Source organism: Macaca thibetana, chromosome 10, assembly GCF_024542745.1.
Source record: "Macaca thibetana thibetana isolate TM-01 chromosome 10, ASM2454274v1, whole genome shotgun sequence".
Classification (NCBI taxonomy): Eukaryota; Metazoa; Chordata; class Mammalia; order Primates; family Cercopithecidae; genus Macaca; species Macaca thibetana.
The window spans coordinates 86,330,218-86,343,622 of record NC_065587.1 but is presented as its reverse complement, the minus strand read 5'-3'; the positions used below and the strand labels follow the sequence as shown (position 1 = coordinate 86,343,622).

Here is a 13,405-nt window from a genome sequence, read left to right as displayed (position 1 = left end):
TGAGGAGCTTGGGCACTGTGGAAAGTGTGACAGAAGTGCTTGGGGCAGGAGATGAAACGGTCTCATATGCGCTTCTGAACACTGGCACCAAGCGGAGAACAGACCAGAGGGGCAGGAGTGGCCCAAAGAGACAGGGATGAAGCCTTGCAGTTGTCGAGGCCCAAGGCAACAGGGCAGGGCCCAGGTGGCCACAGAGGTGCTACTGAGGAGGGCAACTTGGCAGATGGCGGTGTGGCCTCGTAGGCTTCAGCGGTGGGCGAGGGAGGAAGATGAGGAGTCCTGGCAGGTCGGGATGCTGGGTTTGCGTTGTCTAACTAGAGCTTCATTTAGAAGTGGCAGATGGCACAGCCTGGGGTTGGAGAGCGTGCAGCCTCAGAGGCACGAAGATGACACTTAGACGCACGGGACTGTCTGAGGTCACCTGGGGAGGAGGATACCTCAAGGGGAGAAAGGGGCCCAGGACAGAAAAGTCAGCCCCTGGCCTTTCTTGACTGTGAAGAGATCTTGGGGGTTGGGGGGGACCCAGCCAGGAAGGTGGGGGAGGTGTGGCAGTGGGATCCACTTAGCCACTTTCTAAAGAACTTCTGGTCTCAGTTAGTATGAGCTAGAGTCTTCTAGAAGATGAATCTTTAACAGCCTCAGCAGCAGTCCATTTCCAGTCTCCATCATTTTCTCATGAGTGGCCTGAGAGCGTTGCATTGTACACTGACAGTTCTCAGGATTGATGCCGGAGTAGCACTTTCTTCAACAGCTCACAAGAGGCCCCAGTGGTCAGTTGTGTGTCTTAAGAGCCCCAGACCCACAGAGGAGGCAGGAGGAAGTCCTCAGTGCCCCGCGTGTGCTAAGAGGGCATCCCCCCAACCCACCCCACCCCACCCCTGGGGTTTCCAGCCTTTTAACTTCTCTTGTTTCCCTTCCTCTGTACCAGAGCTGCACAGCAAGTTACAGTCCTCTGAGGCGGAGGTGCGCAGCAAATGCGAGGAGCTGAGTGGTCTCCACGGGCAGCTCCAGGAGGCCAGGGCGGAGAACTCCCAGCTCACAGAGAGAATCCGTTCCATTGAGGCCCTGCTGGAGGCAGGCCAGGCGCGGGACGCCCAGGACGCCCAGGTCAGCCTCCTGCCTGGGGCTGCGGGGAGGAAAGGGAACTCCATCCAGCAGGTGGGTGGACTAGTCCCGCTGCATGAGATGAGTCTCCTGGAGACCAAGGAGCTTTTGTCTCTCATTCCAGGCCAGCCGGGCGGAGGCTGACCAGCAGCAGACTCGGTAAGCTGGAGAAGCGCCCTGCCTGCTCACTTGAGCCTCAGCGTGGGGGACCAAAGACCCTTGGGGACCAGGGTTTTCAGAAGGGTGCTCAGGTCCTCTGCAGAAGAGCCCCTTGCAGAGGCTCCCTTCCCTCCCCCATCCTCCCGGTGATTTAGAAGACGGGGCAGGCCTGAGCGGGGAAGCAGGCAGCCTTGCGGAGAGCTCCATGATCACACTCACGGAGCCAGATCTCATTGTTCTGGACTGGCCTCAGCCAGGGTGGGAGCACCCCCTGCCACCTGCCGTCCGTCCATCTACCCGTCCATCGCTTGTGGGAAGGGACTGACTCGTCAGAGGTTCTGTGTCTACAAGCAAGGGATTTTAGGGGCTGAGGTCAGGAAATGTAACAGGAAAAATGGTTGTACAACCCAGAATGGCGAACTCAGGCTTGCTGCCAGAGCACAGGTTTGAGGCGTTGGGGTAGAGCTGGCAGCGTCTCAGGGTTGTTTTCCTCCATCTATGAGTTGACTTCACGGCTGGCCAGACCTTGTTTTCCCTCCATGTCAGCAGCACCAGTGCCAGGCCATGCTCGGGGAGTGTGTGTTTGCTGTTGCTAAGGCCGGAGCCAACACCTGGGTGGGGTGGCTCGAGCCAGGGGCCGGAGTCCTTGTGACCATCACTTCTGGGGCTCGCATCCTGTAACACATGCCCACAGTCTCGGGAGGCAGCTCCTGGCCACCGTGGCTAGGGGTCCATGAAGCAGCATGTGGGGGAGGCGTGGAGGATGTCCTACATTCCCTCACACGCGGTCAGATGTGTCCTAGGCCATCAGCTCACAAAGTTCCCTTGTCCTGGCCCTCATCACCAAAGAAGCACTTCCCCCTGTGCCTCTGAGCAGAGGCAGATCCCCGGGCCACAGCCCGTGTTCCCTGGCATTGGGCTCTGCAGCTTGGGGACTGGGAAAGGGAGCCAGCCACCCCGAGGGCCCAGAAAGACCCACAGCCAAACCTTGTCTACCTTCCTTTCCCAAAATGCATGGGCAAACTTTGTTTCTCCTGATGGTGTTTGTTGGGGTAGAGAGGTGGTTGTTTTGCTCTTGTGTTTTAAGATCAGATTCTTGGGCCACACAGCATATTACTAGGATAATTAACTCATGTTGCCATTAGGATCAATTTGAATTTTTTTTGCATCATGCAGATGTGTCTGGCAGAAATTGGTGGTTTTATTTCCTTCAAAAAGCTGATGTGAAAGCTGTGTGTGGGCTGGGTCATCCTGCTCTGGAGTAGAGAGGAGTGATTCAGCCCCAGATATTCTGGAACTCGGGCAGTGGCTGCCCAGGGGGTGATTGTCGACGTGTCCTTGCCACTGGCCTGCTGATGCCTCTTACTCGGGGTCTCATCCTTCTGGGGACACTCTTGGGGTGGTTTGCTGGAGGAGGCTGTCACATGATGCAGGGATTGGAGGGAAAAGCTGTGAGGGCCCCAGGAGAGCTCTGAGGGCAGGGTCATGATTCCGCCTCGCCTGATAACCCAACTCTCCGGTGTCACCAACTAGGGCTCTGGTGACAGCTCTGGGGTCAGTGGTCTGGATGGGTGGAGGGTGGGGGGCTTAAGGAGCTGCTCAGGCTTCCCTGGGAGCTCATGCTGGGTGAGGTGGGGGCAGCCGTAGGGGACTGTCTCTGGCCAGATGGTTCAGCCTCGAAGGTGCTCCTCCCTGGATGGGGCCTCAGGTGGGATCTGTGGGGGATGTAGCCCCTTGGAGCCTGGGCGGTGACCTCGCTGTGTCCCTTCAGCCTCAAGGAGCTGGAGTCCCAGGTGTCGGGTCTGGAGAAGGAGGCCACCGAGCTCAGGGAGGCCGTCGAGCAGCAGAAAGTGAAGAACAATGTGAGTGCGGCAGGCACAGGCGGGGATGGATGGGCCAGGGCAGCACAAGTAGGGCCGAGAAAGGTTCTGCGGTGTGGCACCCGCCCCGGACTCAGAGGAGGGCCAAGGTTGTGTTTCTACACCCTATTGTGCTGTGGGGATCCAGGATGTGGGGGGTGCTTCTGCTTACCCCTGAGTTCCACCAAAGACCCAGAGCTGAGCGCCTGTGGATCAGCCTGCGCCACTCGCTGAAGTGTGGAGTCATCCCTGGGGTGGGGACGGTGTGCCGGTGGCCTGGCCTGAGTCACGTGGTCGCCATAAGTGGGGATCCTGGTCCCAGGAGAAGGGGGTGTAGAAGCTGGGCGGGTGGCATGCCTGCTGTCCCGGTGTGGCCTTGGCCACACCCTCCTGCCCCCTTCTCACAGAGCCGGGTTTGCTGGCTGGCCCGGTTGCTCCCTGCAGAGGCTGCAGCTTCCCAAGGCAGGCTCTGGCCTTGGCCTCCCTGTGCCAGGCTCCGCCAGAGCTGGCCCGAGGGATCAGCACTAACCATTTGGTGGCAGGAACCTCTTCCCTCTGAGGTCACAGGCTGGCCCTCCCTCCTCCCTCTGCCTAGGGGTGTCATCATCGAAATGCGCCACCTCTTCACCCTGTGCCGTGCTACCCACCTCTGGCTGGGGCACCCAGGCCTTGTGTTCAGGCGCCATGGTCATGGGCCAAGGAAAGGGCATTTTGTCCCGTGGCAGGTCCTCTATGGGCCAGAGTGGCATCAGGGAGGGTCTCTGGGCCCTGTCCTGTCTGACACCAGCTTAGGCAGCTCGTGGGGGTGTGTCAGTGACTGACCAGCGCAGGCTGCTGACCTTTCGCCTGTGTCCCCTCCAGGACCTCCGGGAGAAGAACTGGAAGGCCATGGAGGCGCTGGCCACGGCCGAGCAGGCCTGCAAGGAGAAGCTTCACTCCCTGACCCAGGCCAAGGTCAGAGCCCGGCCACACTCAGGCTCCCACCATGCAAAGTGCACTAGGCACACAAATGCGCTAAGACATACAGCTACCCTAGGACACAGATGCACTAGCACAGTCACACAGACGCATTAGGAACGCACAGAAGCACTAGGACGCATAGACGCACTAGGACGCACAGACATGCTAGGACTCACAGACGCAGTAGGACAGACACACAGAGGCACTAGGATGCACAGACACGCTAGGACTGACAGACGCACTAGGACAGACACACAGGCACTAGGATGCGCAGATGCACTAGGACAGACACAGAGGCACTAGGACGTACAGATGCACTAGGACACACAGACGCACAGGTGCACTAGGATGCACTAAGTGCACACAGAGTGGCCTTGGCCTCAGAGCTCCTGAGTCCACACCAGACCCCGGCTCTACATCCGCCTCCCCCCTCCCACCTCCTTCCCTGCCCTCCTTCCCTTCTTCACTTGCTCCTTTCCCTGAGAGAGGGATGGGGGTGCCCCGCTGATGGGCTTCTCCGTGCTGATCCCTCTGGCTGAGGGTGCAGAGCTGCTGGGGTGGGACTGGAGACATGAGCCCGAGGCTGCACTGTCTTGGTGACCTGTTGTAGTGTTATTTCTGTTGTGTGTCCTTTTGTCGGGGTAATTCTGCTGCTTGGGCCTCTGGAGTCGTGGCCCAGGGGCTCCGGGAGGAGTATTTTTTTTTTTTTGAGACGGAGTCTTGCTCTGTCGCCCAGACTGGAGTACAGTGGCCAGATCTCAGCTCACTCCAGCCTCTATCTCCTGGGTTCAAGCGATTCTCCTGCCTCAGCCTTTCAAGTAGCTGGGGTTACAGGCGCCACCACGCCCGGCTAATTTTTGCATTTTTTGCAGAGACGGGGTTTTGCCATGTTGGCCAGGTTGGTCTCCAACTCCTGACCTCAAGTGATCTGCCTGCCTTGGCCTCCCAAAGTGTTGGGATTACAGGCGTGAGCCACTGTGCCCAGTCCCATGAAGAGTCTTTAAGTCCCAGAGGGGAGGACATTGTTTGTAGCGAGCACTCGGGGAACGGGGGCCACGTTGGCCCCGCGCTCCACACCGTCCAGGTGGGATGTGTGCAGGCGTCTCCCAGTGTCTGAGCCCACGGGTTGCCTCTGGGGCGCAGGGCTGTCCAGGAGCCAGTGAGGAGGCTCTGGCCGGGGGACATGGCCAGCCGCAGCCATAACTAAAGGCCTCGCCCACACTTTGAGGTCACACACGTTTTCCTACCTAATGAAAGGGCCTGGCCTCCCAGCCTCCCTCACGGGAATGTCTGCCCCAACGGCAGGAGCTTTGCAGCGACTCCCAGGAAGCCCGAGGGTTGTGTCAGATGAGGACCACTAGCTGGGGCAGGAGGTGAAGGATGGCCTCAGGCCACACTGTGAGAGCTATAGTTAGACTCCTAGAATCTTGGCCTTGTAGCCTCCAGTGACCTCAGAAACTGTCTGGCTACCATGTGGTAAATGAAGCTGTGACCAGAGATGTCACCTGACTTGATTGTGGTCACACAGCCAGATAGAAGGTGGCCTCTGGGTCTCCAGCTTGCCTTGACTCACAACGGGAGGCCTCGGTGGTGGTGGTGAGGGCAAGGGTCCACATGGGGCACGGGCCCTACCTGTGCATAACTTGGCCAGCCAGGAAGGGCCCGCTTCTCAGGTGTGCGTCAGGCCAGAGGGCGCTGCGCTCAGGCTGGGTGTCCAATGGTCAGCATCCTCCGTGCACATTCCAGGACTCTGCTCGGGGGAGTTACACTCCATCGACTCTGATCCAGGTGGAGTTCCTGAGGCCGCCCTGGGTCTCAGGCCAGGCCTGTCCAGGTGGTGGCAGGGCCAGACACAGGCTGGACCCCAGCAGCTGTCCCCTCGGGGTGTGGGAGGGCCCACCTCTCTCCCTGGGGACACTGTGGTCCTAGGCTTTGCTTCGTGGTTCCCTCGGGCCCCCTTTGTTTTCTTTCTTTGCTGTGCTTAGAATGGGGGCCGCTGGCTCTTCATCCAGGAGGATTGAAGGGGTGTCCGACCCAGCATGGCACAGGGTGCAAAGTCCCTGCCTCCTCTGAGTCGGCTTCTCCCTCTGCAGAGGGGGAATGTTGATCCTCCCTCTCCAGGGTGGCTGGAGATGAGCCTCTCTGGGTTGCCCCTTCCTGGCTGCCACTAACGCTTAACCATGGTGCCGCCAGCAGACGCACCGCTTCCCTGCCTTCACCCCCCATCCCCATCACAGCTCTAGATTCCAGAACATTGGAGGCCATGAGTGTCCTCCTATCCCCTTTTCCTGCCCTGGCTCCCACACATCAACCAGGCTCCCCCCCCCCCCCAAATTCCCACACACATGCACACACACCCAGAGAGCTCAGGAGATGAGAGCTGGTGGAGACCCCGTCCCTGCTGGGAGATGTCCCGGGAGCTGGCACTTGCCATCTTGGCCTGACGCAGTATGCTGCTTTCATCAGAGCTCAGTGTGTTTGAAATGGGCCGGACACAGGCTGGGTAACCCTCTGCTTACAGTCAGCCTCGTGGAGCCTCATCTGCTCCTTCGATTCTTGTCGCTTCCCTGAAGAGCTGAGGATGTGCCATTTCTGGGGCAGAGACCCGGGCATATCAGTAAGACCTGGGGAGGTGCCCCACATCTCCGCAGCTGAACCTTCTGCTCTTCCCCGCCCCCACCCCAGGAGGAATCGGAGAAGCAGCTCCACCTGATTGAGGCACAGACCATGGAGGCCCTGCTGACTCTGCTCCCAGAACTCTCTGTCTTGGCACAACAGGTAGGAGGGGAGGGTGGTTCCCGGGGACCTCACGGTTCCCAGGGAACGTCCCTGGGTCTCACCGAATGTGTTTTGTTGCAGAATTACACCGAGTGGCTGCAGGATCTCAAAGAGAAAGGCCCCACGCTGCTGAAGCACCCGCCAGCTCCCGCGGAGCCCTCCTCAGTATGTGTGGCCGCCTGGCAAGGGCCCTCTGTCGGGCTCCCCGTCCCCAGGAAGAGGGGCTGCCCCGAGTTGTTTCAACGGGAAGCCAAGAGAAAAACCTCAGTGTGTGGCTAACGACACCTGTTCTTCCCTCTCTCAGGACCTGGCCTCCAAGTTGAGGGAGGCCGAGGAGGCGCAGAGCACGCTGCAGGCCGAGTGTGACCAGTACCGCAGCATCCTGGCGGAGACGGTGAGCGCTGGGAACCTGTCAGCTGGGCATCCCTGGGAGGCTGCCGGGAAGGAGAGCCTCAGGGCCTACGGGGCAGGAGGTGGCCTGGTGTGTTGGAAAAGCCCACTGGCCTTGTGACTCTGGGCCCCGTTCTTTGGCTGCATGGCAAAGGGAATGGATGGTGCCCTCTGAGGTCATTGTTTCTAAGCTGAGGAGAGGGCCGAGGTGAAGGTTTGGGGCCGGTCTCTGAGCAGGGGAAGGGGAAGGATGGGGTAAGCAGCTGTGACGGCCAGGTTGAACTCCCTTTCTTCGTGACTCCAAGAGCAATGCCAAGTCCAGCCCTGCCACTCTCTGGCTGGCCCGTCCCGTGCTCCTCATCCCGGGCCACTGACACACTTGGTGCCGGTGGCAAAGCCCGGCAGTGACAAGCGTCCTAGTGGTCCCGTGCAGGTCACAGACCTTGTTTCCTTGAGTGGCACTGCAGCCACCCTGGCCCACTGGCCAGAGGACCTCCCTCCCAGGACAGTGGCTGCCTTCCCTCCCCACCTAATGCTGGCGCTCAGGAAGTCACAGCAGGGGAAGCACGGCAGGTGACCAGGGCTGCAGGGACAGGAAGATGTGGTTGTGTGGTGCGGGTGCCGGGAGGGAGAGGGCCCTGCCTCACCTCGGTTTCCCCCAGGAGGGCATGCTCAGAGACCTGCAGAAGAGCGTGGAGGAGGAGGAGCAGGTGTGGAGGGCCAAGGTGGGCGCCGCGGAGGAGGAGCTCCAGAAGGTATGTGCCGCCCTGCCTGCCTCCCGGCACCGTGGAGCACATGAAGCCCGGGGGAGAGTCGACAGGGTGGTCTGTCACCTGCGAGACTCGAGTGTCTCGGTGGGGCTTTTCCACGACTCTGTGAAGCACAGTTGCGGGATGACAGCTCAGCCTGTCCTCCAGGAGGCCACTGCCTAGGAAGGCGCTGCCAGATGGTGCCAGGGTGACTGTCCCAGCTGGGTGGGGTGGGCACCCCTGGGGCTTCCTAAGTCGGGTCAGTCCTGCTCGGGTCCCAAGATGGCCTCGGAAGGAGACACCCCTGGGCGCTCATGTCTGACGGAGCCTTTCCCTTGCTTTGTAGTCACGGGTCACAGTGAAACATCTCGAAGAGATTGTAGAGAAGCTAAAAGGAGAACTTGAAAGTTCGGACCAGGTATGTGGGGGCTCAGAGAACTCTTTCTCTTGTCCCCAGAGCCCTTTGAAAGTGACATTATTGCAGAGGGCACTTCACTTACTTGGACCGTGTGCCTTAAGGGAGGCATTCTCTCTCAAGCCCAGGGATCTTGTCCGTCCTGTTTTTCCTTAATGAGAGACATTTACTACCTCAGAGGACCCTGAGACAGCCGCGGGCCCTGTGCAGACCTGCCCAGCCCTGGTGAACAGGGCTCCTGCCACGGCCTTTTATGGTCAAGGTGACCCCACTGCCCCCTTCAGACGCCACAGGGAGCCCTGGAGAAGGTACCCTTGGTACCTACCTTTGCGAGTAAATCTAAGAGCATGTCAGCCTCCAGGAGTGCTCAGGTGCAGCCTGCCACTTGCAGTAAGGGGTTCTCTTGCCGCTGACTAGTTTCTCATTCGCTTGGTAGCTGATGGGCCTCAGGGATCTCCCGACAGCCCTCACCTATCCCAGGGCCAGTCTGCTCCCTGGGGTTAGTGCCCTTTGAGCAGAGGCTGCTGGCGCATGTGTGTGCCTGTCTGTGTGTCTGTCCAGGTGAGGGAGCACACGTCCCATTTGGAGGCAGAGCTGGAAAAGCACATGGCAGCCGCCAGCGCCGAGTGCCAGAACTACGCCAAGGAGGTGGCAGGGGTGAGTCTGCCCCCTGAGGAGCGCAGCCCCTGCCCAGCAGAGCTACGGTCCTCCCTGAGCTGCTTCTCCTCAGCCCTGTGGGAGCAGCTCTTGTTGACATAAGCCTTGAAGTCCGAGTCCTCACGGATTTGCCCGAAGCCTTGCAGGCCCCTTGTTGGGCTGTCAGACCTGAGGTGTGTCTCAGGGCAGGTTTCAAAAAGGCAGCCTCCCAGCCAGGGCAGGGGCAGAGCCAGGCAGCCCTGCCCTGAGGGAGGCATTTGGCATTTTAGGTTATCCCTCCACAAGGGGATTCTCTGCCTGGCTTGCTGATACCGTATCTGGTGGGAAGTGGATTTAGATCTGATACTGTTTTCTGCTCTTCAGAAGCAGAAAGCACAAATCCAGCATCCCATTCTGGTTTAATCTCAAACTTTCGGGCCAGGTACAGCGGCTCATGCCTGTAATCCCAGCACTTTGAAAGGCTCAGGTGGATTGCTTGAGGCCAGAAATTTGAGACCAGTCTGGGCAACATAGCAAGACCCCATCTCTACCAAAAAAAAAGAAAAAAAAAATTAGCCAGGCACAGTGGTGGGCACCTCCAGTCCCAGCTGCTTAGGAGGCTGACGCAGTAGGATTGCCTGAGCCCAAGAGTTCAAGAACAGCATGGACGACAGATTGAGACCATCTCTGAAAAACAGAAATCTCAAACTTTTGGCCCTTTTTTGCAAGAGATAATCAATAAACATTTGTGAAGGTCTGAAAGAGGTGTGCAGTGAACACCATTCTTCGCAAGTCCTCAGAAAAGAAATTGTAGCTGTAGGAAGCCTGGCGAGCCCTGTGCCCTCCCGATTCTGTGACCCTCCTCAGGGCTCTGGTTAAGTGGATGTATTAGGTTTTATGTTTCGGCGCTAACTCACGGGGACTGGTTTTCTCCTTTTCTCTCCTTTCTTCCCATCACCTGCCTCTGTTTTCTTCCCAAGCTGAGGCAACTTCTCCTAGAATCTCAATCTCAGCTCGATGCAGCCAAGAGCGAAGCCCAGAAACAGAGTGATGAGCTTGCCCTGGTAGGTGGCCTCCATGTCCCCATGCCAGGAGTGTGACCTGGGGTGTTGCGTGTGTGAGATGCATTTGCCAGTCATGCGTCTGTGTCCACTCAAAGATAAACAAAGTCTGGGGAAGGGACAGTGTCACCCGTTGAGCAGCATGGGGCCAGCTTCTGGGGGCCTTCTTGCACATTCGCCCAGAACTCTGAGCTGGGCCTGTGGCTGTTGGGACCAGCGTGCTCCCACTCCATCTCCTGTCCCCTGGCTACCTGGTCCCCTGTTCAAGGTAGTGAGAGCTCTGGGTGTCCGCACTCCCTGTGAGCCCGTTGTAGTCAGCTGGGGGCGTCAGGGACATTGCAGTCCCTGGCGTCACAAGACCAGGAAGCCTGGGGGTTCCTCCTGACCTGGCCACCCATCGCCCTGGGGCTCTCAGCAAGTCCCGTGCCTTCTGTGGGTTTTTCTCACCTCAGTGACAGCTCAGATCAATTCAGTGAAAGTCACAGGCATGCAGGGAAGACCTGCTCCACGCCCGGCCCGGTGCCAGGTGCAGAGAGCAGCCCCGTTGGCAGACCACAGGAGCTCTGCCTGTGCAGGCGGCCTCTTGAGTCCCTCCTGGGATTCAGCTCAGGTGTCTGATGCCAAGTCCCAGCTCCTTGGCAGATTCCACCCAGCCTCACCGGATCTGGTACCGCCCCAAGACTGGTGCTGTGCGCAGCACCCTGGGAGGCTGCAGACATGTTCTGTTTGATCTGCAGTGTTTTTTTAAATCTTGAATTAGTTGTCAACAGGGAGAAATTGGGAGATTTTAAATAAAAATGGGTTGGCATTCCCCCTGCAGCAGCCGGTGAGTCTGGCACACGCTCCCAACACCCTGGGTCTCCCCCTTGGTCATTCGGGTCTTACCCGGGCCAGAACACCAGAGGGCAGTGCTGCCCAGGCCAGGTCTCCTGTGTCTAGGGGCCACTCACTGAAGCCTTGGCTGAGCAAAGTCTGGGTGACAGGCCCTGGGGGCGTGGCCCAGGCCGGGGGTGTGCAGAGAAGACCCCCTGGAGTTTGTGTTGTCTTCCAGCTGTGCAGTTTGGCATTTGTGTTGGGAGGGGCTGTTCAGAGGGAGGGAAGAATGTGTGGGGTTCCCACGTACCTGGGGTGGCCCCTCAGCGCAGGGCCTGAGACCACCCATGTTCCCTGGGGAGCTTATGCCAAGGGCCCCACCCAGGTCTCCAGTTGGAACCTCTACCCGAGCCTCTCGAGTGACACCTGCCCTTCAAATTGCAGGCCCAGTGGTTTGGGGGCAACCAGATATGTCACCCACTCCCGGTGATGGAGCTCAGGGATAGGGGGACCTTGTTAGGCAAGAATGTCATCTCACAATGTTTTCTAGACCCCAGAAAGGGCTCTGAGCAGTGGACTGCGTCCTTGAAGGAGAAACGGGGAGTGTAGACAGCGTGGCGGCCACCCCCCCGTTCCATTGGGATTCATTTGCTCTGTGGGCCGTGCTCGTCAGGGCTCCCCTCACTCCCAGGGAGGGCTCCCCTCTGGCTGGGCTTGGAGCAGAGCACATGGATCTCATTAGCCCAGAGGTTTGGTGGCCTTGGTTTGGCTCAGGTTGGCGCGGGGTCTGGGGGAGACCCAGACTTAAGTCACAGTTACCAAGCCAGGTCCCCTGAAGGAACTTTGGCTGTCGAGAGCAGCCACGGTCCTCCGAGGGGGTCCCTGCAGGAGTGAGCATGGTAGGTGTGCGACTGGCCGTGCATTTGCAAACCACCCCTTCCTGTTCCAGGTCAGGCAGCAGTTGAGTGAAATGAAGAGCCACGTAGAGGATGGTGACATAGCTGGGGCCCCAGCTTCCTCCCCAGAGGCCCCCCCAGCCCAGCAGGACCCTGCTCAGGTTAGGGTGGTGAGCCGGTCCCCAGACACATCACTAACCCCAGGAAGAATGCAGGTTCTGCTGCCCCTGTTCTGACTAAACCCCACACCGGCTGCTCCGGCCTCCGCTGCTTCTCCATCCCACCTGCTTTGCCCCGTGTGGGTCACCCAGGTTCGGAGAATGCCGCAGAGCACGGGACAGGAAGGTGGCCAGGTGGAGAGGCTGGAGGAGTGGGGGGAGGTAGGACTCGAAGAGGGAGTCCGCGATTTGGGGTCTGCACCTACTGGGCTGGGGGAGCAGCCCTGGGCAGGGTCTGCAGCCACCGAAGGGGACTGTCTCCCACTGCAGCCCCGGCTGGGACATCGCTAGCAGGATATTCACCCTCCAGAGTTTTGAGCCTGGCGATAGCCACCACGAGCCCTCACCGAGAGGCAGGGCTGTCCCTGGGGTGGCCGCGGTGTGGCTGCTGGGGTTGTGGCCGTGGGGCCGGGGCTCGGAGGCATCTTTCTTGTCCTGTGAGTCTCATTAAAGGCCCCTGAGGTTGCAGAGGCCCCATCGGCTGCTCCTGAGCCACACCCAAGTCTGTACCAGGGGCTAAGGTGCCATTTCCCCAGCGAGGGGAGCACTGGGCCAGGAAAGGGGAAGCTAGAAGCAGCGAGAGAGTGGGGCCTGTGCTGGAGCCCTGGGCCCCGGAAAGTTCCTCACCGGGTTGCCGGCTTATGTTTGTGGTGTTTGCACAGCTGAAGACGCAACTGGAGCGGACAGAAGCCATCCTGGAGGATGAGCAGACGCAGCGGCAGAAGCTCACGGCCGAGTTTGAGGAGGTCAGGCCCTGCCTGGTGACTCTCAGCCCCCATCAGTCCCTGGGCCCTGAATCTCCAGGGAACAAGTGGGTCAGCCCTGCCCCCCTCGGCTGTGCCCAGCAGCACCTGGCTGGGCCTGGGCCTTGGCCTTCTAGGCAGCAGTGGATGGGGCCCGGGCAGGTGGAGCACAGGCTGGAGGCACCTTGGGAGCCCTGTGGGTGGTCTGCATCCCTAAGGAGTCTTGAGGGCCTGGGGCTGGGGTCAGGACTGGTGAGTCCGGCCCACTCATTCCAGCTACAGGATGGAGCTGTTGCTCCTCAGGCTGGGGGTGTCCTCTGGTCCCCAGGCGTGCTCAGTAGGGTCTTGACAGCACAGCCATTTGTAAGACGTCTCACTTCCCTCTCTGGCAAGGCTCAGACCTCGGCGTGCCGGTTACAAGAAGAGTTGGAGAAGCTCCGCACAGCCGGCCCCCTGGAGTCTTCAGAAACAGAGGAGGCCTCCCAGCTGAAGGCAGGCAGGGGCTGGGGCGGGGGTCACACCTGTGGGGTCTGCTCTGGGGCTGGGGCCACTCTTGGCCTCGGAAAGGGGCCAGGAAGGGGAGAGCCGACCCCGCCGGGATCTGCCCTCGGCACTGGTTCCCCT

General features: G+C 59.6%; 2 protein-coding genes across 10 annotated transcripts in view; one reads left to right on the top strand and one right to left on the bottom strand.

Moving 5' to 3' along the window:
* The window catches only part of LOC126929204 (protein PET117 homolog, mitochondrial), a 549,430-nt gene that overhangs the window by 522,063 nt on the left and 13,962 nt on the right, over positions 1-13,405 (bottom strand). The window contains exon 1 of one of the 2 annotated variants that reach the window (XM_050745416.1): positions 854-857. The exons of the other annotated variant lie outside the window; for it this stretch is intronic. The gene's annotated coding sequence lies outside the window, so the exon portion shown is untranslated. Of the gene's footprint in view, positions 1-853; positions 858-13,405 lie in introns of those variants that run through there. 2 annotated transcript variants of the gene reach the window in all.
* The window catches only part of RRBP1 (ribosome binding protein 1), a 69,373-nt gene that overhangs the window by 54,401 nt on the left and 1,567 nt on the right, over positions 1-13,405 (top strand). For 7 of the 8 annotated variants that reach the window (XM_050745335.1, XM_050745337.1, XM_050745336.1 and 4 more), the window contains 14 exons: positions 929-1,107; positions 1,229-1,263; positions 3,035-3,125; positions 3,984-4,076; positions 6,768-6,860; positions 6,942-7,025; positions 7,165-7,254; positions 7,913-8,005; positions 8,346-8,417; positions 8,976-9,071; positions 10,031-10,114; positions 11,874-11,981; positions 12,701-12,784; positions 13,175-13,267. In XM_050745335.1, the coding sequence (XP_050601292.1) occupies positions 929-1,107; positions 1,229-1,263; positions 3,035-3,125; positions 3,984-4,076; positions 6,768-6,860; positions 6,942-7,025; positions 7,165-7,254; positions 7,913-8,005; positions 8,346-8,417; positions 8,976-9,071; positions 10,031-10,114; positions 11,874-11,981; positions 12,701-12,784; positions 13,175-13,267 (1,295 nt within the window). The remainder of the gene's footprint in view (positions 1-928; positions 1,108-1,228; positions 1,264-3,034; positions 3,126-3,983; positions 4,077-6,767; positions 6,861-6,941; positions 7,026-7,164; positions 7,255-7,912; positions 8,006-8,345; positions 8,418-8,975; positions 9,072-10,030; positions 10,115-11,873; positions 11,982-12,700; positions 12,785-13,174; positions 13,268-13,405) is intronic. The other variant, XM_050745340.1, reaches the window with a different exon arrangement.